The 24,997-nt window shown below is 33.7% G+C and overlaps 1 protein-coding gene across 1 annotated transcript in view; it reads left to right on the forward strand.

The window, feature by feature from the left end:
* F13B (coagulation factor XIII B chain) overlaps window positions 1-24,997 on the forward strand; it is a 32,080-nt gene that overhangs the window by 1,658 nt on the left and 5,425 nt on the right. Inside the window, exons 2-10 of the mRNA XM_021682502.1 lie at window positions 1,867-2,067; window positions 3,877-4,062; window positions 5,894-6,070; window positions 6,453-6,626; window positions 9,546-9,725; window positions 9,813-9,998; window positions 11,046-11,228; window positions 18,265-18,465; window positions 19,415-19,597. Coding sequence (XP_021538177.1) covers window positions 1,867-2,067; window positions 3,877-4,062; window positions 5,894-6,070; window positions 6,453-6,626; window positions 9,546-9,725; window positions 9,813-9,998; window positions 11,046-11,228; window positions 18,265-18,465; window positions 19,415-19,597 — 1,671 coding nt within the window. The remainder of the gene's footprint in view (window positions 1-1,866; window positions 2,068-3,876; window positions 4,063-5,893; window positions 6,071-6,452; window positions 6,627-9,545; window positions 9,726-9,812; window positions 9,999-11,045; window positions 11,229-18,264; window positions 18,466-19,414; window positions 19,598-24,997) is intronic.

Genomic DNA, 24,997 nt, shown 5'->3' on the forward strand with positions numbered 1-24,997 from the left:
GCATCAGACTGATAATGGAGCCATTATCGTGTGTTTGATATATTCTTAAATACAATATGTAACTATCTTTCTGAATTATGTTTTGTTTTGTGTATGTGCTTTACATTCACATAAATGAAAGCTTGACATCAATTCGACCTCTGTACTGTTTTGTCTTACTTGCTATCATTTAAATACATTTCCATGTTGCTGAATCTATTCTGTTGCTTTTAACTGCTGCATAGTGTTTCAGATATTTTACTTATCCATCTTACTTGTGATGGACACATCATTACCTCTAATTTCCTTCTAACCACAAATAACGTTTAGAATTATGAATGTGTCATATAATCACCTTATTTCTTTGTTATAATTCGTCCTGTATATGTTCACATGTGTGTTAACAATACTGTGTTGTCTATTTGAAAATTGCTAAGAGAGCAGTTCTAAAAAGTGCTCATCACAAGGGAAAAAAAACTGTAACTCTGTGGTGACAGATGTTAACTAGATTTATTGTGAGATCATTTTGCAATATATGCAAATATACATGTGGAACCATTGTGCTGTATATCCAAAACTAGTATAATGTTATACATCAATTATACCTCAATAAAAAATTATGCCAGTACATATAATATTTACTTATGTGTGACAGGCTTCTTTCACTAAGTAATATGTTTGTGAGATTCACTATTCAGCATTCACCACTGCTGCATGATATTCAGCATTGTATTGCTGTATAATATTCCATTGAATGCATGTCTAAATTGTGTTTATCTCTTCTTCCATGGAATGGGCATTGGGATTGTTTCCAGTCTGGGACTACATGAATAGTGCTGCTGTGAACATTCTTTTACATGTCTTTGAGTGCACAGATAAATACTTTTATTCCTTCTTTCATTTTGTTGATGTGGTGTGTAACATTGACCAATTTTCATATGTTGAACCATCCTTGCATTCCAAGGATAAAGCCCACTTACTCATGGATCCTTTTAATATGCTGCTGAATTCTGGTTGCTAGTATTTTGTTGAGAATTTTTGCAGCAGGTTTCATAAGGGATGAGTGCTTTTTAAAAATGGCATGTATACATTCTGCCTTAATATTGCCAAAGAAAGCCGAATACTTTTTATGAGGTCTGTGACCATTTACATGTCCTGTTTTGTAAAGCTCTTGCTCGAACAAGATTTTTAAATTTATTAAATAAGATTTTTTTTAAAACTTATTTTTTTATTTTTTAATTATTTTCTTATTATTTATAATTTTTATTTTTTAATTAGTTTTCTGTCTTTTTCTTTAAAAAAAACCATTCATTTCAAAATTTTGTGGGTTTGCCTATTTAAGTAGAACTTCATCTATTCTAGAACCCTGCTGTCCAATATGGTGGCCACTAGGTACATACAGCTATTGCAATGTGGTTAGTCCAAACTGGGATGGGCTGTAAGTATAAATATACTCTGGAGTTCAGACTTAGTAAGAAAAAAATGAAAAACATTTTTAATATTTTAATGGGTTAAATAAAACATATTATTAAAATTAACTTCAACTGTTCCTTTTATTGATGTGACTACTAGAAATTTTAAAATTACATATGCAGCTTGCATTATATGTCTATGAGAAAGTGCTGTGTTACAAAGTTAAGGAAAGCTTCCCTGAGGAAGTAGCCTGACCAGTTTTATTCTGACTGTTGGTTATTGGGGTTGCTAGCAGATTAATTCTGACTGAAAAAGATTGCCACAGAATCCCCTTAAAAAGTCAGGTAATAAAAATAAGTACAAGTTAAAGTCACTGCAAACACTTTGAATTTAAAAATTTACTGCCATTTGATCACACATTCCATGGTTTTAGATATGTTTTTCAGTTTTCAGCTTGATATTTACTCATTTCAGAGAAACCCTGTGGTCTTCCTAGTGTGGAAAATGGAAGGATTGCCCAATATTACTATTCTTTTAAAAACTATTACTTTCCAATGAGAATAAATGAAAAACTGTTGTTTTCCTGCTTGGCTGGTTATACCACTGAAACTGGGAAACAAGAGGAGCGAATCACATGTACCCAAGAGGGCTGGTCTCCAGAACCACGTTGCTTCAGTGAGTCTGTGGGCTGTGTCCACAAAATGTTTATAATATTTAAAGAGATCAGTCCATAAAGGTCCAAGAAAACCTGGTGGGTGGTGAAACCTTTTGGTCGATAAGAACAAATTACTGGCCCACTGTCTCTTTTACAAAATGAAGACGTATTTTGGAATTCTGTAAATAATATTTCTTATTAAAATGTTATTGTCTTTGTTTTTAACAGTACCCTGTAAAGAGAATACGGATAATTATTGAAAATGGTATTATCATATTGCAAGAAACAGATGCAAATGAGTTACTTTAAGGAATGAGGAACTTATACAGATAATAATGCATAGGAAGCCAGAAAAATGCTTGACACTGGACTTAGGAAGAATAAAATTGTTACTCCAGTGTTTTATCCTTTGAGAGACTCATCTCTCCTTTGTGTGCCAACTTCTCCCACAAATTCAGAAAAATGTGTTTTCTGAATTTTGAGTTCAAATTTAGAAAAAGGAAATCTGATTGGTTCATCTCATTATTTCATGCCAGGCTACCCTGTGGTCAAACTATTAATGGGCTTCCATTAGATCAGCTGACCTCTCTTGAACAAAAGATTCTCTAAGCTCTGTTTTGCAGAGTAGAGGCTTCAGTTGGGTTTGTTTCATTTAGAAGAGGAAATGAGTATGATGGTTACCATGCTTGATATATCTAGTGAACATATCCATTTAGGATAATTATCCTTTCCATGACTTGAGAACAGACCATAAATTTAAGCATTGCACTTTTAGTATCAACATAGACCACAGATTAACTCAAAGAAAGAAAGAAAGAAATATTCATAACTAGAGCTTAAAAATAAATTAAACATTAGCAAGAGCTTTGAAATAGGCACCAGAAGAGAACTCAGGGTTAGCATGTAGTCTAATGGTTAAGATACAACCTCTGCTGTTCACCTGCCTGCATTTGAATTCTGATCCACTATTGGAAAGTGAGCATTGTGAGCCTAAGTTTCTCATCTATAAAATGGGCATAAACCTTGCTCACTAAGATAATCCATATAAAGTGCTTGCCACACAGCAAGTACTACATATATTTAAACTAATATTAACCTTGGACAAGTCTCTTAACCTTTCTGAATTGGTTTGTTATGAGGGTCTAATAGTAGGGCTTAAAAAAATTACTGAGCTCATTCAGTGCTGAGGTACATTTATTATCTAACACAACATTGTTGCAAGTATTTGCTAAAAAATAACTCTGCAAACTCAAAGGTTTTGAGTAACATGTCTATGATTCAGTCACGGTCTACACAGCCTGACTATGGACTGGCTACACGGACTTACTGTGTGGCCAGGTGATCATTTGCTGAGTTAAAAGAAAAAAGAATGAACAAAGTTTTCACATTAAGGTATCTGCAGACTTATTTAAGGACCCATAGGCTGGGTATGTGCTTTTGTTACATGGTGTTAAAAATTGTCAGACACAGTAGATTTTAAAATATTAGGAAGTAAATCCAAATGAAATTCCTTCTATTTGCCATTAATGACATTAGTTAGTGAAAGAGCTCTGTTATATTTTCTAAAAGTAGATGTGTTAGGGTGAGAGTCACTACAAGAACTGAAGTTAATAACAAAGAATGTCATTGTCAAGTTGAATCAGTTTTTGAAGAAATTTGATGCAGAACATGCAGGATAATTCCAAAATTAAATCAAATCAAGGAATTGAGTGAGATTTTTCTCTCTCCTTTAAATTCCAAGAAAAATATTAAACTTTTGCCTTGGTTTTACAACTAAGTAAAAGACAAGCTTAATTTCACCAAATTAAGCAAAGATTTTTTTCTCATAGAAAAATGCACTAAGCCTGAGCTGAGAAATGGTTACATCTCTGATGCAACATTAATGTACAAAATTCAAGAGAACATGCGTTATGGTTGTAATTCAGGATATAAAACCACTGGAGGAAAGGATGAAGAAGTGGTTCAGTGTCTTGCTGATGGATGGTCTTCGCAACCTACCTGTAAGAAGGAACATGGTATGTGTTTAAGAATCACTTCCTAAAACTGAAGATAAGAGACTGTGAGGCTAGTACTTTCTTACATTGATAGGCATTTTCATTTAATAGAATTAATTTTTCAGTGTGTCTGCAAATGCAAGAAGTTGATATTATATTGTTTTTCTTAAGTGTTCGGTGTTTTCTTAACCCAAGAGTTATCAACTCCCACAACTCACCTACTCCATTAGTTCCTACTTAATTTTTTAAATATTAATAGACTTATTTTTAGAGCAGTTTTGGATTTGCAGAAATATTGAGCAGCTAATACAGAGAGTTCCCATGTATCCCTTCTTGCCCTTGGCCACATACACTTTCCCCTATTATTGCATTTTCATTTAGTGTAGTATATTTGTTGCAATTGATGAGCCAATACTGATACATTAACTGAAGTTCATACTTTAGGGTTGATTCTTTGTCTTATAGATGCTGTGGATTTTGTCCAATGTATAATGACATGTATCCACCATTAAGATATCATATAGAAAGTTTCAATGCCCTAAGAATCCCTTGTGTTCAACCTATTCATCCATTTTTCCCTTCCACCAACCATTGGCAAACTTTGATCTTTTTTTTTAATTGCGGTAAAATATACATAACATGAAATTTTAACTATTTTTAAGTGTACAATTCAGTAGCATTAAGTACATTCACAATGTTGTATAACCATCACTACTATTTCCAAAACTTTTTCATCAACCCAAACAGGAACTCTGTACCCATTAAACAACAAATCCCTCTATCCCCCACCCTACCCCAGTACCTGGTAACTTCTATTTTCTGTCTCTATCAGTTTCCTTATTTTAGGTACTTTGTATAAGAGGAGTCATGCAATATTATCCTTTTGTGTCTGACTTATTTCACTTAGCATAATGTATTCAAGGTTCATCTGTGTTGTAGCATGCATCAGAATTTAATTTCTTTTTATGGCTAAATAATATTCTACTGTGTATATATATAAATATATATATATACATATATAGATATATCATATATACACATTTTGTTTATCCATTTATCCATTGAGGGACACTTGGGTGGGTGGCAGTTCTTCTAAAAATTAAACATAGAATTACCATAGGATCTAGTGAATAAATGAAATCCTAAAAAAAAAAGAATGGAATGGAATAGGATGAAAAAAACCTTAAACCTGTTTCTTGCAACATATATAAATTACTGTTTCCTTTATTAGAGAAGAATTTGAGATAATGCCCATTATCTTTATTGGTAAACCAGTATCAGGTATACTTAAAATAATCCAGTAATTTGAATATGTATACTTTGTTAGTGTGTTTTTAGTTGTTTAAATTGTACAAATCCTCGGATGGCACAGAATCAAAAAAGCTGTACATGTCTTCAGTTGAATTGTGGCCTTCTGCCAAGTATACTAGACTAGAATTTCAAGAATAGAAGACTGGTGGGCGCCTGGGTGGCTCAGATGGTTGAGCGTCTGCCTTCGGCTCAGGTCATGATCCCGGAGTCCTGGGATCGAGTCCCGCATCGGGCTCCCTGCTCCTTGGGAGCCTGCTTCTCCCTCTGCCTCTCTCTCTGTCTCTCATGAATAAATAAATAAAATCTTTAAAAAAAAAAAAAAAAAAAAAAAAAAAAAAAAAAGAATAGAAGACTGGTGGCATTAAGACACAAGGTGTATAAAAAAAGGAAATAGAGACTCAAAGGCAAACTGGCTATTTTTCAATTTGGCCAGAGGTGGATTCAGCCAAATATGCTGTGAAAATACATTTTGAGATTTCTTTTTAATATCATAGTTTTAGTGATAAATTTCATAAAATAAATAATGTTGATTTTTTTTTAGAAACATGTTTGGTCCCTGAATTATACCATGGAAATTATTCCACAACGCAGAAAACATTCAAAGTGAAGGACAAAGTACAATATGAATGTGCTGCTGGCTACTATACAGTTGGAGGAAAGAAGACCGAGGAGGTAGAATGTCACACATATGGATGGTCTCTCACACCAAAATGTACCAGTAGGTTCTCATTTTAAAGACAATCTAGTCTCATTTTAAAAACTTTCTCTTGTCCAGAAGTGTATATAAATTGTCACACTCATGTTTCATTTTTCATACTTTTTTTGGGTTTTTTTTGCTTCTGGTTTTAATTATTTTGATCATAGGCTTTGATCATTTAAAGCTCTCAAATAGAAAAAGAATTTCTTTTAGCTCAGATAATTAAATTAAAATAAACCTAATGATATTTAATAAATATAGGAATTGACAAGTTTTGTTATATATAACAACATATGGCAAATTTACTAATTTCTATTCCAGATATGGTATATAAGTAGTAGGTGAATTCTATTCAACAGAAAAAATAACACTCTTTTGTATTTTATTTGTTCTTTCATTTTAGAATTAAAGTGCTCTTTAAGATTAATAGAAAATGGTTATTTTCATCCTATAAAGCAAACATATGAAGAAGGAGATGTAGTTCAGTTTTTCTGTCATACAAATTATCATCTAAGTGGATCTGACTTAATTCAGTGCTATAACTTTGGTTGGTACCCAGAATCTCCTGTATGTGAAGGTAATTTTTAAAATTTCACACTCGTACAAATAAAATACCATGTCTTCATCAGCTTTAATTTCTATAAAAAAAATGTTTCTGATGATATCTAATTCTTGTCCTGAGTGCTATTTTTTTTAAGTTGCAGAGGCAGAATTTAGTGATTTATCAGTTGCACACAACATCCAGTGCTCATTACTTCAAGTGCTTTCCTTAAAATGCCCATCCCCCAGTTACCCCATCCCCCTACCCACCTTCCCTCCAGCAACCCTCAGTTTGTTTCCTAGAATTCAGTGTCTCCTATGGTTTGCCTCCCTCTCTGTTTTCATCTTATTTTATTTTTCCTTCCCTTCCCCTATGTTCATCTGTTTTGTTTCTGAAATTCCACATATGAGTGAAATCATATAGTATTTGTCTTTCTCTGACTGAGGTACAATTACTCAGCCATCAAAAAGAAGGAAATCTTGCCATTTGCAACCACGTGGATGGAACTAGAGGGTATTATGCGGAGTGCTATTTTTAAAAATATGTATGGTCTTTTAAATCATTGCTAGATATTTTCAGCAATATTTAATCTGGAAGAAATCTTAAATTTTACATTAGTTTGTAGAGTGGATATAACTTTTAAACTCTCTTATTATAATGAATAAATTTTATTTATTGGGAATTACTAGACCCAATTATCCCAAGCTGGCAGCTTTGTGAGGGTTCTTTCCTATTTGGCTACATATTTCCTGATGTGAAAAAACAGTCTTCAAAATGGTGGGGGTAAAGAACAGAAAAATCAGCAGAATATTACCCAGAATAAAAATGAAAACTATGGTCCTCGAGTAAGAGCTCTCCTAAAATGTAATGTCTATGGTAAGTTTCTACCACTGGACATGTCCAAGCAGATAGTATGATCACCTACTGGGAAACAACAATTCAAGCATCATTTAAACATACCCTACAATGAGATATGAAGGAAGTCCAAGCCTACCAGAGGGAACAAATTTGAAAAAGTAATTGACACAATGTGACAAATATAATAAAGTCAGGTATAAAGTATTTGAACAAACACTGAAGATTTTGATTGGTATGGTGTGGGATAGCATTTTTGGAGGTGATGGATAACATTTGAACTGAAAGATAAGTAGGAGTTTGAGGATTGGGGGGATGGGGAGAGGTAAAGGTCTTGATAGCCTCTATTTTCTCTGTAGTATAGAAATTAATGTCATTATTGATAGATAAGAGGAAGACAGGAAAGTAGAACTTGGAAGAGGGGGTGAAGATTTGAAGCAAATGCTAGGAGGGGAGGGAGATGACCAGGGGTATGAGATGAGATTGCCCAGAATGATCCTAATTCTTTAAATGCACCAAATGATAACTTCAACGTTTTTATTTTTGTTTTGAATTTTCCAGTCCTGCCCAAGAGCCTTGGTCTAACAGTAGAGAAGAAGATTGTTAGCAAATTGTCTATAGCATGTTATTTCAGAAATAAATGGTAAACCTACTTAATAGCTACTCCACCCCCCCCATCCAAATTAGCATGCCAATGTGCCTGTTATTTTCTCTAGTAAATAGTCATTAGATGTAGGGTAGGCAGTGCAGTTGGCTGAATAATAATAAATTACATCCTAATCCCCAGAACCAGTGAATGTTACCTTACTTATATGGCTAAAGGGACTTTGTACATGTGATAAAGTTAAAGATCTTGAGGTTGGAATAATTTCTGGGATTATCCATGTGGACCCTAAATATAATCACAAGCCTTTTTATAAGAGACAGGCAGAGGGAAATTTGACTACAGAAGTGGAATAGAGATGTGACAATGGAATGGAAGCAAGAGGATGGAGCAATAGGAGGAAAGGTCATGTGCCTAGGAATGCACGCAGCCTCCAGAAGCTTGAAAAGGTGAAGAAGCTGATTCATAAAACTTGAAGAAGGAATGCAGCTCTTCTGACAACTTGATTTTAGCCCAGTGAAACTGATTCTGGACTTTTGGCTTCCAGAACTGTAAGAGAATAAATGTGTGCTATTTTAAGCCACTTAATTATAATAATTTGTCACAACAGCAATAGAAAATTAAGACAGTCTGTGTTTTAGAATACTGAAGAAGAGATTTTATTTAATTCATATAGACATAGGTACAAGAACAGATCCACCACTTAATAGTTAATTTACTTACTTCAGAAGTTTCAGTTTATTTATCTATAATATGAGAGAAATAATTATCCCTGCTTAATAAAGTTATTTTAGGATTAGAGGAGATAATGAATGCTGTTTTAATTTTCTTGCTTTTTTAGTTTTCTATTGGTGCATAACAATGCCATTACAAATTTAGCAGCTTAAAACAGCACACTTGTATTATTTCATAATTTCTGTAGGAGTCTGAGCCTAACTTATCTGGTTCCTCTGCCCTCCTGTTGAACAAAGCTGCAATAAAATGTCAGCTGGGGCTTCAGTCTCATCTGAGGCTTGACTAGGGAAGAATCTGCTTTCAAACTCATGGTTATTGGTAGCACTGAGTACTTGGCAGACAGCTGAACTGAGAGCCTCAATTTCTTCTTGGCTGCCAGCTGGAGGCAGCCCTCTGCCCCTTGCCTCCCCATTTGGGAGCTTACAATGTGGGGGCTTGCTTTTTATCAAAATCAGCAGGAAAAGGGTCTCTCAGCAAGAATGGCCTTACCATACTCTGTTGCATATCATGCATACATAATCACATACTCCCATCTTCTTTGCTGCATTCATTGGTTAGAAGCAAGTCACAATTCCTGCTTATGAGGAGGGTTATCACACAAGGAGGTGAACATCAAAAACATCAAAAGTGGAGATCAAGGGGTGACCCTAGGGTCTGTCTTCCATACTTCCTATGGTACTTGGCTCTACAAATGTGCTTATTAAATCTACATATTATTTTTTGTAATTATATGACTAAATACGGTGATTTTTTTTAATAAGGAAGAAGAAATCGATGTCCTCCTCCGCCTCTGCCTCTAAACTCCAAAATTCAAACATATTCAACAACTTATCGTGATGGAGAAACAGTTCATGTAGAATGTGAACTTAATTTTGAGATACAAGGATCAGAAGAAATACGTTGTAAAAATGGAAAATGGACAGAACCTCCAAAATGCATTGGTTAGCAACACCTTAATCAGCTTTCCCTAAGATGAAGTCTGTGTGTGTAGCTAAATGGTCTCTTCTCTTTAATTTGTCTCTTTTCAGAAGAAAAGGAGAAGACAGCCTGTGGGGACCCACCCTTCATTGAGAATGGTACAGCAAACCTGGACTCTACGATTTATTACAATGGGGACAAAGTGGCATATGAATGTAAAAGTGGGTATCATCTTCGTGGATCAACAGAAATAACTTGTAAACGTGGAAAGTGGACACATCCTCCTGAGTGTGTTGGTATGTATGCTACACTTACCAGCAATAGCTAAGCCTGTTGTGTAAAAATTTTTTATTTTCCTTATTTAATCCACGTATTTCTTAGAAAATACACTGATTCAGCACCTACTCTGCTACTTTTTTTGTGTGTATGCAGCCTTCTGTAGAATTTAACCCAATATAAAGAATTGGCAAAGTAAAAAATTTTTTTGAATATACATTAGTGCTAACTAAGCACTCTTATCTGATCTGTTTGACACCATGACTTCTGAGCTTTAGATGAAAGCACATAAGTAATGGTGGAATGGGTGACTGGCCATGATCATGATCTACTTTCTCTCCCTTCATGTCCTACAAAGTCATGTTAGAGCACTCTGTTCCTGCCTTTGGGTCAATCCTTCTGATATTACTTATGCATCTGGCCAGTTTGAGCCCTATACTATACATTCTGAGACCTGTCCCTGGTCTTTGGTTTCACTAACGCACAACCAGGCTATGGTCGCACCCACTCCTCGGTGCTACCTTTCCTGTCACCCTTCTCATTTCTTGATCTCTCCTAGAACGATCTCCACAAACATGTTTACTTAAGATATTTATTGCATAAGAGAAAAGCTATTAAGGATGCTGAAGAAATGAGCAGAGTAAGAGAAAAACTAAAGAGAGAAAAAGTAGACAATTTCATCCATGGATTGACTGAGATCTGGGATGAAAAGAATGAGAATTAAAAAATAAAAGTGGATAATGACAAAAAATAGTTTTAGAATTGACCATAATCTTCAGGTTATTGTTTACCTTTCTATACATTTTAAGAATATCTGTATCATGATTCCTTCATAAGAAAAGTGACAGATAATGTGTTTTTAGGCAAAACATTTACTGTTTATTCCTAGTTAGTAAATTTTTAGAATATTTGGTCTGAATAACATTTTTCTCATTTCTGGAGAATTTAGAAATCAACTGTCCTAAACTATGTAATACAAATAATGAGGTACAGTAGTATGAGTAACTATATGATATCCTTAGGTTGTTATAAATTCATATTAATTTTAAAATAACCTCTTTTCTTAGTAAATAATGAGAATTGTAAGCCTCCACCTGATGTAATAAATGGGGCTGTTGTTGACGGATTACGGGCAAGCTACACAACAGGGTCCTCGGTGGAATATAGATGCAATGAATATTACTTACTGAGTGGAGCAAAAGTATCTCATTGTGAACAAGGAAGATGGTCATCCCCACCTATTTGCTTAGGTAAGACAGAGAATGCATTGTATTTTTTTTTTAATTTTCCCAGCTCTATTGAGATACAATTGACATATAATATGAATTTAAGGTGTACAATGCCATGAGTTGATACATATATATATGTTTTGAAATGATTACCACAATAAGGTTAATTAACATTCCCTTCACTTCACATAGTCATAGTTGTACTACTGTTGTTCTTGTCATTATGATGAGTGCATTTAAGATCTACTCTCTTGGCAACGTTCAAGTATTCAAAACAATATTGTTAACTATAGTCACCATTATGTACGTTAGATCCCTAGAACTTATTCCTTTCATAACAACCCATTGAATTTCTCATACCATTACATTTGTATTTTTATGTTATTTTTTATGTAACATTTTATAGCATGGAAATGATGATTTTTGTATAAATCTTTTTTTCCAAAGTGTTTTTCCTTCTCATTTTTGTAAGCAGAATATCTAATATCAGAGGGTCTAAAACTACATTAGTTCTTACCTACTACTTTTTTAAAATTGTGGTAAAATTTGAACAACAGAACTTTACCATGTTAGCCATTTTTAAGTGTGCATTTCAATGGCCTTAAGTAGATTCACATTTTTGTGACTGATTACTTTTTTCCTAACTGATATCCTCAGCATCTCTCCCTATATTGTCCCCAGAATGTCATTTGGAGAGAATAATCAATCCAATTCTTTCCTTGGTAGAGCATATTGTTAATAGCTTTCTTGGCTGTCAATTCCTCACTTGAATGGTCACCTTTGTTCTATTTTGTTGAGCAAATAAAAACATGTTTATGATTATTTTAAATGTATTTTGAATTAAGACATGGTGTAACTAACATTAATGATTCAAGTGGAGAATTAGGAGAGCTATCTAACTAATTATCTCATTTGAGATAACTTTCAGAACATAATATTCACCTTTCATTTCAAGCCTATAGATTTGCCTCATTTTTTAATTTTGCTAGTCAGAATTACATTTAAAAGTAATGTAATTGGTCACTACAGTTGCAATGAACTTGTTACGTTGTGACTTTTACAAATAGGTAATGGTATCATAAACTTTCTCTATGTTAAAATAAAATAGTCAATTATAAATATTAGCATTTCAAACTATAAATGCAAATCATTGTTATTTACCAAAAAAATTAATAAATATGTAGAAGCAACTAGAAGAAAACAGAAAATATCAGTAACTTGGGCTGAAACAAATGCTATTAATGACTTAGATAATGGTTTTCTAAACCTTTTTATACACACACACACACACAACACATATTTACAAAAAATATATGCTGTCATGAGAGGCTATTTAACTCGTTTTTTTCCCACAAACTATATTATGAACATGGTTGGATATACTTCTACAATATACATTTTAATGGCTGCCTAGTATTCCATAATGCAGATATGCCATAATTAAATTAGTCACTTTTTGATGGAAGTGTAGTGCGTTTTCAACATTGCCAAATTGTCCTTCAGAAAGTTAATCTGATTTACAACTCTACCATCAGTGGATTAAAGAGTAGTTGTCTTAATCCTTGTCAACTTGAATATTTTAATCTTCATATATTGTTAACCCAACATTAAAATTATTTTAATTTGGTTTATTTAAGTGCTAATCAATTGAGTTTATTTTCATTTGATTTGTTTAAGTATTAATATATTAACTTTTTAATATATTAATATCTTTCATTTGGTTTATTTAAGTATACTCAATTGAGCATTTTTCAATTTTCTAGTGGCCAGAGGTTGTTTTATTCAATGACTTTGATTTTTCATACTTGTAATAAAAGTTTTATTTACATAAATTATATTATTCATTTGACAATGATACAAGATACAATGATGTATATTGCAACCATTTTTATTTTCCTGTTATTTTATTTATTTATATTGTTTATGTATATATCTATATGTTTAAATTTTAAGTCTTAAGCTCTTTCAACATCTCCTTTGTGGCTTCTCTATTCCAAATCATTCTTAGCTGCTGATCTCGTTCAAATTCAGATATGTCTACCTATAGCTTTTCTATTGCTCTCATATTTTCATAAAGGTTTTTGATATTAAGTTTTTGATGATGTGACTGATAATGCATTGAATGGAAATACAGTCATCTCGGAGGATAAAGACTGGAAAGGTTTAAGGAAATCTATCATTCTGTTTCTGGAAAAATTGCCTCTAGACACATAGACTTGGTGCTAATAAATCAAAGCAAATACTGAATGGGGGAAGATTGTTTATTGTCATCAGGGCAAGAGGGCAGAGCTTGGTACATCTTATTCATCCTTAGGAACTGCAAGTATTCTCACTACAAATGGGAAAAAATGGTATGATAAAGAGCAGAATCTTCCATCTGTGAATTATTGTTCCAGACATTATGAACCTTTTTAATCCCCCCCAGTACTGATCTTCCCATCTCATTCTCTCCAGCCACTCTGGTCTCCTTGCTCTTCCTCACATAAGCTAAGTATGCTCTCACCTCAGGGGTGTTTCCTCTTCCTGGAACACCCTTCCCTCAGAAAATGCCATGGTTCACTCATCTGTGCAAATACTATTTCTTACTTAGGCCTATCACAACCACTTAACTTAAAAGTGTAACTTCTCTTACCTCATCCCTTTTGATAGCCCCTCCTCTCCCTCCACTACTCATTTCCCATCTTATTTACTGCATGTGGTTTAAAGATGGCCACAGATTATACACCCGTATTTATTATAGTTATTGCTTGTCCATGCGTGTTTCTCCCATTTAGAAGGTATGTTCCATGAGGGTGGGGATCTTTGCTTTGTTCTTTGATGTACCTCAAGTGGTAGGTGTCTCACAAATATTGTACAGTAAATACATTTTCTATTTCATGATTTTTATTTTATTTTTTTAAGGTTTATTTATTTATTTTAGAGAGAGAGAGAAAGAAAGAGTATGCGCATGAGTGGGGGAAGGGACAGAGGGAGAGAATCTTCAAGCAGACTCTGTGCTGGGCATGGAGCCCCACCTGGGGCTTGATCTCAAGACCCATGAGATCATGACCTGAGCCAAAACCAAAAGTCAGACACTTAACCAACTGAGCCACAGGCGCCCCTCATGATTTTTATTTTATAGGGAGAAGATCATGCTTAACCTAAGTGATTGGAATATACATATATATGTATACATATATGTATATATATATATTTTTACTGAAGTATAGTTGGCACACAATGTTACATTATTTTGGGGACTACGTCATATTGATTCGACAAATCTAAATGTTATGCTATGAGCACCGCCAATGTAGATACCATCAGTCACCATACAATGCAATTACAATACCATTGACTAAATTCCCTCTGCTGTACCTTTTATCCTCATGATTTATTCATCCCATAATCAGAAGCCCATATCTCCCACACCCCTTCACCCATTTTGCCCATTCCTATACCCCCCTTCCTTCTGGCAGCCATCAATTTGTTTTTTTACATATGACTTAATTTCTGGGGGGGTTGTTTATGCGTTTGTTTTATGTTTTAGATTCCACGTAAAAGTAAATCATATGGTATCTGTCTTTCTGTGAATTATTTCACTTAGGATAATACCCTCTAGATACATCTAGTTGTTGTAGATGTCAAGATTTGTTGTTGCAAATGGCAAGATTTCATTCTTTTTAATGGCTGAGTAATATTCCATTACATGGACACTTGTGTTGCTTCCATATCTTAGCTATTGTAAATAATGCTGCAATAAACATAGGGGTGCATACAGCTTTTTGAATTAGTGTTTTAATTTTCTTTGGGTAAATACCCAGAAGTGGAATTATTGGATCATATAGTATTTCTATTTTTAATTTTTTGAGGGGCCTCCATAATGTTCACCACAGTGGCTGCACCAATTTATATTCCCACCAACACAGCACGAGGGTTTTCCCCCCTCCACATCCTCACCAACATTTGTTACTTCTCTTTTTGATTCTAGCCATTCTGATATCTCATTGTGGTTTTGATTTGCATTTCCCTGGTGATGAGTGATGTTGAACATCTTTTCATGTGTCTGTTGGCCATTTATATGTTTTCTTTGGAAAAACGTCTATTCAGGTCCTCTGCCCATTTTTTAATTGGATTATTTGTTTTTTGTGTGTGTTGAGTTGTATAACTTCTTCATATATTTTGGATATTAACCCATTATCAGAAATATCCTTTGCAAATACCTCCTCCCATTCAGTGAGTTGACTTTTTGTTTTGTTGATGGTTTCCTTTGCTGTGCAAAAGCTTTTTATTTTGATGTAGTTCCAATTATTTACATTTGCTTTTGTTTCCCTTGCCTCAGGAGACATATCTAGAACAATGTTGCTAAGGCCAAAGCCAAGAAGGTTACTGCCTATGTTTTCTTCTAGGAATTTTATGGTTTCAGGTCTCGCATTTAGGTCTTTTGTCCATTTTGAGTTAATTTTGGGGTATGGGGTAAGATCAGGCTCTTACTATATTATCTTAAAAAGTTTTATTCTTTTGCATGTTGCTGTCCAGTTTTCCCAACATCATTGATTGAAGACTGTCTTTTTCCCATTGTAATATTCTTGCCTCCTTTGTCATAGATTAACTGACCATATGAGCATGGATATATTTCTGGGCTCTCTATTCTGTTCCATAAATCTATGTGTCCATTTTTATGCTAATATCATACTGTTTTGATCACTTCAACTTTGTCATATATCTTGAAATCAGAAATTGTGATACCTCCAGTTTTGTTCTTCTTCCTAAAGATTGCTTTTGTTATCTGGAATCTTTTGTGGTTCCATATAAATTTTAGGATTATTTGTTCTAGTTCTGTGGAAAATGCTATTGGTATTTTAATAGGAATTGCATGGATCTGTAGATTGCCTTGGTTAGTATGGACATTTTAACAATATTAATTCTCCCAATCCATGAGCATGGAATGTCTTTCCACTTCTTTGTGTCAGTTTCAATTTCTTATATCAATATGTTTTATAGTTTTCAGAGTACAGATCTTAACCTCCTTGGTTAAGTTTATCCCTAGGTATTTTATTCTTTTTGGCGTATTTATAAATAGAATTATTTTCTTAATTTCTCTTTTTACTACTCTGTTAGTAGTGCATAGAAATGCAATTGATTTCTGTGTATTAATTTTGTATCCTACAATTTTACTGAATTCATTTTTTACTTAGTAGTTTTTTTATGGAGTCTTTAGGGTTTTTTGTGTATAGTATCATGTCATCTGCAAATAGTGACAGTTTAACTTTTTTCCTTATCAATTTGGATGTCTTTTTTTTTTCTAATTGCTGTGGCTAGAATTTTCAGTGCTATGGTTGAATAAAAGTGGCAAGAATGGACATCTTTGTCTTTTTCCTGATCTTAGAGGAAAAGCTCTCCAATTTTAACCACTGAGTATGATGTTAGCTGTGAGTTTATCATATATGGCCTTTATTATGTTGAGGTATGTTCCCTCTAAACCACTTTATTGAGTGTTTTTTAAATGAGTAGATGTTGACATTTCTCAAATGCTTTTTCTGCATATACTAGATGATTATACAGTTTTATCCTTTTTTTTTTTTGATGTGGTGTATCACATTGAATGATTTATGACTATTGAAACATCCTTGCATGTCTAGAATAAATTTCACTTGATCATGGTGATTTTTTAATGTGTTATTGAATACAGTTTGCTAATAATTTGTTGAGAATGTTTGCATCTGTGTTCATCGGGGATATTGGCCTGTAGTTATCTTTGTTTGTAGTGTCTGTCTGGTTCTGGTATCATGGTGATCCTGGCCTTGTAGAATGTACTTGGAAGCTTTCCTTCTTCCTTTATGTTTTGGAATAATTTGAGGAAAATAAGTATTAACTCCTCTTTAAATGTTTGGTAGAATTCACCTATGAAGCCATCTGGTCCTGGACTTTTGTTTGTTGAGGTTTTTTTATTACCAATTCAATATTGTTACTAGTAATTGGTCTGTTCAGATTTTCTATTTCTTCCTGATTTAGTTTTGGAAGATTATAGGTTTCTAGGAATTTACCTATTTCTTCTAGGTTGTCCAATTTGCTGGCATATGAATTTTTGTAGTATTCTCTTATAATCCTTTGTATTTCTGTGGTGTCAGTTTTTACTTCTCTTTTATTTCTAATTTTATTTATTTTTGTCCTCTCTTTTTCTCTTGATGAATCTGGCTAAAGGTTTATCAATTTTGTTTATCTTTTCAGAGAGCTCCTGGTTTCACTGATCCTTTCTATTGTTTTTTTTTTTTTTTAGTCTTTACATCATTTTTTTTTTTTTCTCTTTTTTTTTTTTTTTCCTTCCTTCTTCTAATCTTGGGCTTTTTTTTTTTTGGTTCCTTTAGGTATAAGGTTAGACTGTTTTTTTGGGGTGCATATATATTTACAATTATTATATGCTCTTGTTAGAATGATTTCTTAATCATAATGATTACATAATGCTTCTTTATCTCTTGTTACTGTGTTTATTTTAAAGTCTTTTTTGTCCAATATAAGTATTGTTACACTGGCTTTTTTTTTTTTTTTTTGCTTCTTTTTGCATGGTATATCCTTTTGTATCTCTTCACATTTAAATCTAAAATGTGTCTCTTCTAGCTTAGATAATTTTTTTTTAAGATTTTCTTTATTTATTTGACAGAGAGAGACACAGCAAGGGAGGGAGCACAAGCAGGGGGAGTGAGAGTGGGAGAAGCAGGCTTCCCGCTGAGCAGAGAGCCCAATGCGGGGATTGATCCCAGGACCCCGGGATCATGACCTGAGCCGAAGACAGACCCTTAACAACTGAGTCACAGAGGCGCCCCTTAAATAATAGTTTTTAATGTTCAAATTAAGTGGTTTTAATTTATAATATAATAATAAGAAGAAGAAATGTATAAATTCATTTGATAGCAATAAAGTATACTTTATTATGTATATGTGTGAGGAGTTTTAATAATGTAAATGTTAAATATAAAACATTGCTTTTGATACCTGTCAAAATTTTTCTTTTAAAAATACATTAAACTTCATATTTGTCAAATGAATAAATAATTTAAAAGAACATTTTGTTTTACAGAGCCATGTACTATTAATGTGGATTACATGTACAGAAATAATATAGAGATGAAGTGGAAGTATGAAGGAAAGGTCTTACATGGAGATTTAATAGATTTTGTATGTAAACAAGGATATGACTTATCTCCATCAACCTCATTGTCTGAATTATCTGTACAATGCAATAGAGGAGAAGTGAAATATCCCTTATGTATTAGAAAAGGTAAAACAATGCTTTCTGACAATTTCTCAAGTGATCAATATCACCACTTGGGTTCAAAGTATAAGACAGACCCTACCCAACTCACCACCATCATCTTCTAATCTATAAATTGGGAATGATCTGATCAATTTCCAGTAAGCACATACACCTAAATAGGATGACTATGCTGACATCTTTTAATTCCAATAAGTCAGTTTTATAAAGGGAGAAATTACTAGATCTTATAGATATCACCAGACTATCAGAGGACTGATCCCCCTAATGTGAACAATCAATAACTCTGGAAAACATTGCTTTTCTTGGGGTTTGCTGGAGACTATTGTTTCAGAAAAGGGCTTGATCAGATTGAAAGTTTTTGTGTGCTGCTTAGATATGGAACTATTACTTTTAATAAGAAAAAAATGGAAGAGAATACATGCAGAAAGCATGGCTTCAAATGGGTTTCATATATTTTCACATCTAGATAAAAAGGGAAAAATAAAATAATGTTTATTAATACTTTGCCAGTTTTAAATATGTTTTTCAATATTATAATATGAGATTCTAATTGCAATAATCAATTTTATAGTATGAAGTTATTGTAGAACTATGCTCTCAATAGTTAAAATTTGACAGCTATCTTAAAAATGCTTTTACATGAAATATCTCATTTTATTTCTTTTTGTTTATTTATTTATTTTTTTTTTAGAGAGAGAGAGAGCATGGGGTGGGGGTGGGGGTGGGGCAGAGGGAGAGAAATCCTCAAGCCGACTCCACGCTGAGCACAAAGCCTGAGGTGGGGCTCAATCCCATGCCCCTGAGATCATGACTTGAGCAGAAATCAAGAGTTGGTGGTTAACCACCTGAGCCACCCAGGAGTCCCTATCTTATTTTATATCTATAGCAATTATTAAAGTATTGGATGTTTATTATAGAAATTCATTGTATGCTTTTAAAATCATTTTTTCAGAATCTAAAAGAATGTGTGTATCTCCTCCACTTATTAAAAATGGAGTCATAATTAGTTCAACATCAGACATCTATGAAAATGGTTCCTCGGTAGAATACAAATGTTTTGATCACCACTTCCTTCAAGGATCTAAGGAGTCCTATTGTTTAGAGGGAGTGTGGACTACGCCACCATTGTGTTTAGGTATGTACTACAAAATAGCCACCTATTTAATAAAATAAAACCATAGCTTTTCCCACTTTCTCTTCTCTGTTAGTTAATATAATACTATTATAATGCTTAATTTGCTATCTTTGTGTATCAGTGTGCCTATTTCATCACTGGTTTCTATTCTCTCCTGTAGATCATAAATAACTATAGTCCATCTTGCCCTAACAAATATTTACTAAATACAAACCATACACTAAGTACTGGTGTTTTATGGGGCTATAAGATGAATAAGTCATGGTGGTATGGGTACATATGTTAACAGTTATCATTTAGTACCATGTGACTGGTACTATAATGGAAAACATGAGTGCAATGGGGAAACAAAGATAGAAAGGTGAAGCAAGTTATGCCTTATTAGTGAAAATTATCAGGAGACATAAAAAAGCATATCTTTAAATAAAAAGAAAATTCTTTTTGTTTCCATATCTGACTTATTTACTATCTTATTTCACCAGCTTGGACTTGAGTACAATACTGAATAGAAGAGATAGTGGGTATCTTGTTTCCCAATCTCATAAGTAAAACTTTCAACAATTCGTCTTTAATTATAGTGCTATAAATACTTCAAAATCAAATTAAAAATATAGAAAGTTTAATTTCTATTTTTCTAAGAGTTTTAAAAAAAATCTTCAGTGAGTGTTTAATTTTAGCACTGTCTATTAAAATAATCATGTTATTACTTTTTCTCCCTGGAATTATATTGCTTCTTCCTGAATGTTAAAGCATGATTACATTCCTGTAATAAATCACACTTGGTTGTGATGAATTATGCTTTTTACATGTTACTGGATTTTATTTGCTTATATTTACTTAGAAGTTTCACATCTATTTTTATGAGAGAGATCAGTCTGTTATTTTCCTTTGGGTTTGGTATGAAGTTTCTGCTTTTCTCATATGGTGAATTGGTAAGCTCCCTCTTTTTCAATTCCCTGGAATTTGTGTAAGATTGGTACATTTCTTCCTTAATAATTGTAGGAATCCACCGAACATGCCATTTGAACATCAAGTTCTCTCTAAAGAAAGATCCTGACAGCTGTCAGTTTTGGTAGGGTGGTTTATAGAAATTTGTCAGTAATATCTAAATTGTCAAATTTGTTGACATAATGTTGTTTACAACATCCTTTTACATTCTTTTTAATGCCTTTAGTGATATGTCATTTGTTTTTACTGCTATTAAGCTGTATCTCTTTCTTTCTTGACATGTCTTGCTAAGGGTCTATTACTATTTTTTTTTTTGAAGTTTGGGTTTTTTTTTTTAAAAAGATTATTTATTTTAGAGAGGGGGAGGATCAGAAGCAGAGGGAGAGGGAGAAAGAAAGCAGACTCCCCACTGAGCCTGGAGCTCAACCTAGGGCTCCAATTCAGGACCCAGAGATCATTCATGATCTGAGCCAAAACCAAGAATTGGTCAGTAAACCAAATGAGCCATCCAGGCCCTGGGTCTATAACTTTTATTAGGCATTTCAAACAACTAGTATTTGCATTTGTTACCCTTTCATCAAATGTTGCTTACTATTTTAATAATTTAAATTCTTATTATTTTCTCTCTTCTAATTTCTTAAATTTATTTTATTACTCTTAGCTTTTTAGGTGGATACTTATATTACTGATTTTCAGCCTTTCTTTTTTAAAGGATTTTTAAAGAAAATTTAATTTAATTTGTTAATGATACAGTAAGGATATAATTATATCTTTAAATTTCCTACTGAGCACAACTTTAACTTTATCCCACACATTTTTATATTTTGGAATTTTATTATTATTCAGCCATCCAGTTAAAAAATACATGATACCCATTTTGATATCTTGTATGCACTCTGAGTTATGTAGAAGTTTGTTTTTTAGTTTCTAAGCATTGGAAGATTTTCTAGTTTCCTTTTGTTATTGATTTCTAATTTGAATCCATTGAGACACACTTTGAATTATATAAATCTTTTGAAATTCATTGATACTTACTTTATTACAAGCATATATTTATTGTAGGTACACATTCTTTTGTACTTGAAATAAACAAATAATTGTCATTGTTGGATTCACTGTTGGTGCATATATGTCAGTTGAATTTTGTTTTTCATATTAAGTTCATTCATATCTGTGCTGATTTGTGTCTGTTTGTTTTTCTATCAGTCACCAAAAGAAGTATGTTAAAATCCCTTATACTCTGTGCATTTAAAAACATTTCTCGTATTCTCTCAATTTTTGCTTTTGTTTTTTTATACTATTCTACTAGGTACATACAAATTGAAGCATATTAAATCTTGGTGTACTGGCCCTGTATAATTTTAAAAGAGTCTTCCTTTATCTATACTAATACTTTGTTTTTGTTTGTTTTTGCCTGAAGTCTACTTTAGATGTACAAGCTTTCAACAAGTATTTACAAGGCGTACATTTTTTCATTCTTTAACTTTCAACATTTTGGTTTCTTACTTTTAATGTGTGTATATTGTAAGCAATATATAGTTGTTTATTTTAAAGCATACTTATTTAGTCTGACAAATTTTTATATTATTTGTCCATATACATGTTATATAAGTACTGATATATTTGGTTTATAGCTACCATCTTACTGTACTAGATATATATCCTATCTGTTCTTTATTCTTCTCTCTCTCTCTTTTCTTTCTTCGGGGTAAATCAATTCTTTTTAAACCATTTCACTCTCTACTAGGTTGTTGATTATACTTTCCTCTTGGATTCCTTTCAAATTGTTATCACATAAATTACATAATTCAACCATGACTTACTACAGTTGAATATAAATTAGGACTTTTACCACCTCTCCAAGACCCAGAACACTTTAGCTTGATTTACCCTTCCCACTTTTTGTATTACTGTGTCATGATTTTCATTCTACATATAGTTTAAGTCCCAAAGATACAATGAATATTATGTTTTCCAAAAATATTCTTTAAGACTTGTTGATGTTTTTCAGTGATTTGTTTCTCATCTTCTTCTGTTGCTATTTCTGATTGGGATCATTTTGCACATGCCTGAAAAATATTATTTCTTTATTATTTTCTCAGTTTTTGTTTGCTTGCAAATTTCTTTATTTTCCTTCACTTTTGAAGAGGAATTTTACCAGAGATAGAATTCCCTCTTTTTCTTACCATGCTTTAGAAGATGTCATTTTTATCCTTTTCTGCATTTTATAGCTTTTTTAAAAAAGATTTTTATTTATTTGACACAGAGAGAGACAGCGAGAGAGGGAACACAATCAGGGAGTGGGAGAGGGAGAAGCAGGCTTCCTGCTGAACAGGGAGCCTGATGTGGGGCTTGATCCCAGGACCCTGGGATCATGACCTGAGCTGAAGGCAGACGCTTAACCAACTGAGCCACCCAGGAGCCCCTGCATTTTATAGTTTTTGTTAGTCAATGCCATTCTTTATTTTTTTTTAAGATTTTATTTATTTACTTATTCATGTTTCAGAGAAAGAGAGAGAGAGAATACAAGCAGGGGGAGTAGCAGGCTCCCCGCTGAGAAAGGAGCCCGATGCAGGACTCGATCCCAGGACCCTGGGATCATGACCTGACCTGAAGGCAGACACTTAAGCAACTGAGCCACCCATGTGTCCCGGTCAATGCCATTCTTAATGCTACATCTTTGAAACTAAGTTTCTTTTTGTACTCTGCTGGTTTTGAAATTCTTTTCCCCTTTATTTTCAGTAGGCTATTTATGCAGGGCCTTGGTATGTGTTTCTCCGAGCATTTCATTCTTTTCTTTTTTTTAAAGATTTTATTTATTTATTTTTGCGACAGAGAGAGAGAGAGCGTGCGCACAAGAATGGGGGAGGGGCAGAGGGAGAAGCAGACTCCCCACTGAGCGGGGAGCCTGATGCACAACTGGATTCCAGGACCCTGGGATCATGACCTGAGCCAAAGGCAGATGCTTAACTGACTGAGCTACCCAGGCGCCCCTGAGCATTTCATACTTCAAGTTGGTAGCACTTCTTGAATCTGTGGCTTGATGTTTTTCATAGTTCTGGAAGGTGCCTTTAATCTTCTTTGTTCCCATTTGGTAATTTTCTACTGATATATCTTCCAATTCATTAATCCTTTCTTTAGATGTGTCCAATCTGCTTTATACTCATCTACTGAGCTCTCAATATCCTTGTATTTCTAGAATATCGTTTTATGCCTTTTTTGTTTTGTAGATTTCAATTGTCTGATGAAAAACTTTATCTTAACATCTATTTCTTCACCATGTTAATCACACTTATCTTTAAGTCCTTGCCTGCAAACTCCATTATCTGGATCATCTGTAGGCCTACTTCGATTTCTAGCCTAATTTTTTGCTATTTCTGTAAACAGTTGATTAAATATCAAATATTATGTATGGAAAATTTTAGAGACTTGAAACGATGATGTCATCTTGTTCCAGAGAATACGCATCTCTTCTTTTGGCTGATAGTGTAGGGGAAATTGGCTTCAATCTAATTAGAAATGCAGCTTTTTCTAAGCTTATTTTCAGACCTTTGTTTGCTCCTACTAATAGAACATAACCCTGCAGGATTTTTCACGAAGAGTTTGGTATTTATACCAAGGTTCCTCCTTCTTGACTGCCTTTCATATTACTGGGAGACTGCCAAAAAAGCTTAATGTAGCTTTTCATTCACTTTCTGCTTGGCTCTTTATCCTCTCTCTTTGCACAAGCCGAGAATAGGCAAATGCTTCAAGGGAGCAAACAGCCAGTGCAGAGTATCACATTCATTCTCTGTATCTCCCATTCCTCTGGGTTCTTGACCACTCAAGTCCTGGCTGTCATGTCTGACCTAAACTTCTGTTTTTCTATCCTCAACAACATGAGATTTCCAAAAGCTCTGCTAGCTCTATGTTTGCTGTTGACCATTCTCTACAGTCTCTCAGCTCATGCTGAGAATCAACAAATGCCCAAAGAGGAAATGCCACACAGAATGTTGGACTCATCTGAATGAGCTTTTACCAGAACCTTGGCATCTTGAGTACTGAGTGCCTTCAAAATGCTCTAATTCCTTGAAATACATGCTTCATGTCAGTTTTCAAATTTTCTAGTTTTTAGTAGAAAAAACTGGTCTGATACAGACTATTCTGTCACTATTCTGATTAGCTGGTCTGATATAGACTATTCTGTCAGAGCTGAGAACAGAAGGTCCATGAATTAATTTTTAACTTGTTTTAATTAAAATTTTATGTTTTGTAGAACTATAACATTTTTTTTAAAGATTTTATTTATTTATTTGACAGAGAGAGACACAGCGAGAGAGGGAACACAAGCAGGGGGAGTGGGAGAGGGAGAAGCAGGCTCCCTGCAGAGCAGGGAGCCCGATGCGGGACTTGATCCCAGGACTCCGGGATCATGACCTGAGCCGAAGGCAGTCGCCCAACCAACTGAGCCAC

This window comes from Neomonachus schauinslandi, chromosome 6 (genome assembly GCF_002201575.2).
Source record: "Neomonachus schauinslandi chromosome 6, ASM220157v2, whole genome shotgun sequence".
NCBI classification, from domain to species: domain Eukaryota; kingdom Metazoa; phylum Chordata; class Mammalia; order Carnivora; family Phocidae; genus Neomonachus; species Neomonachus schauinslandi.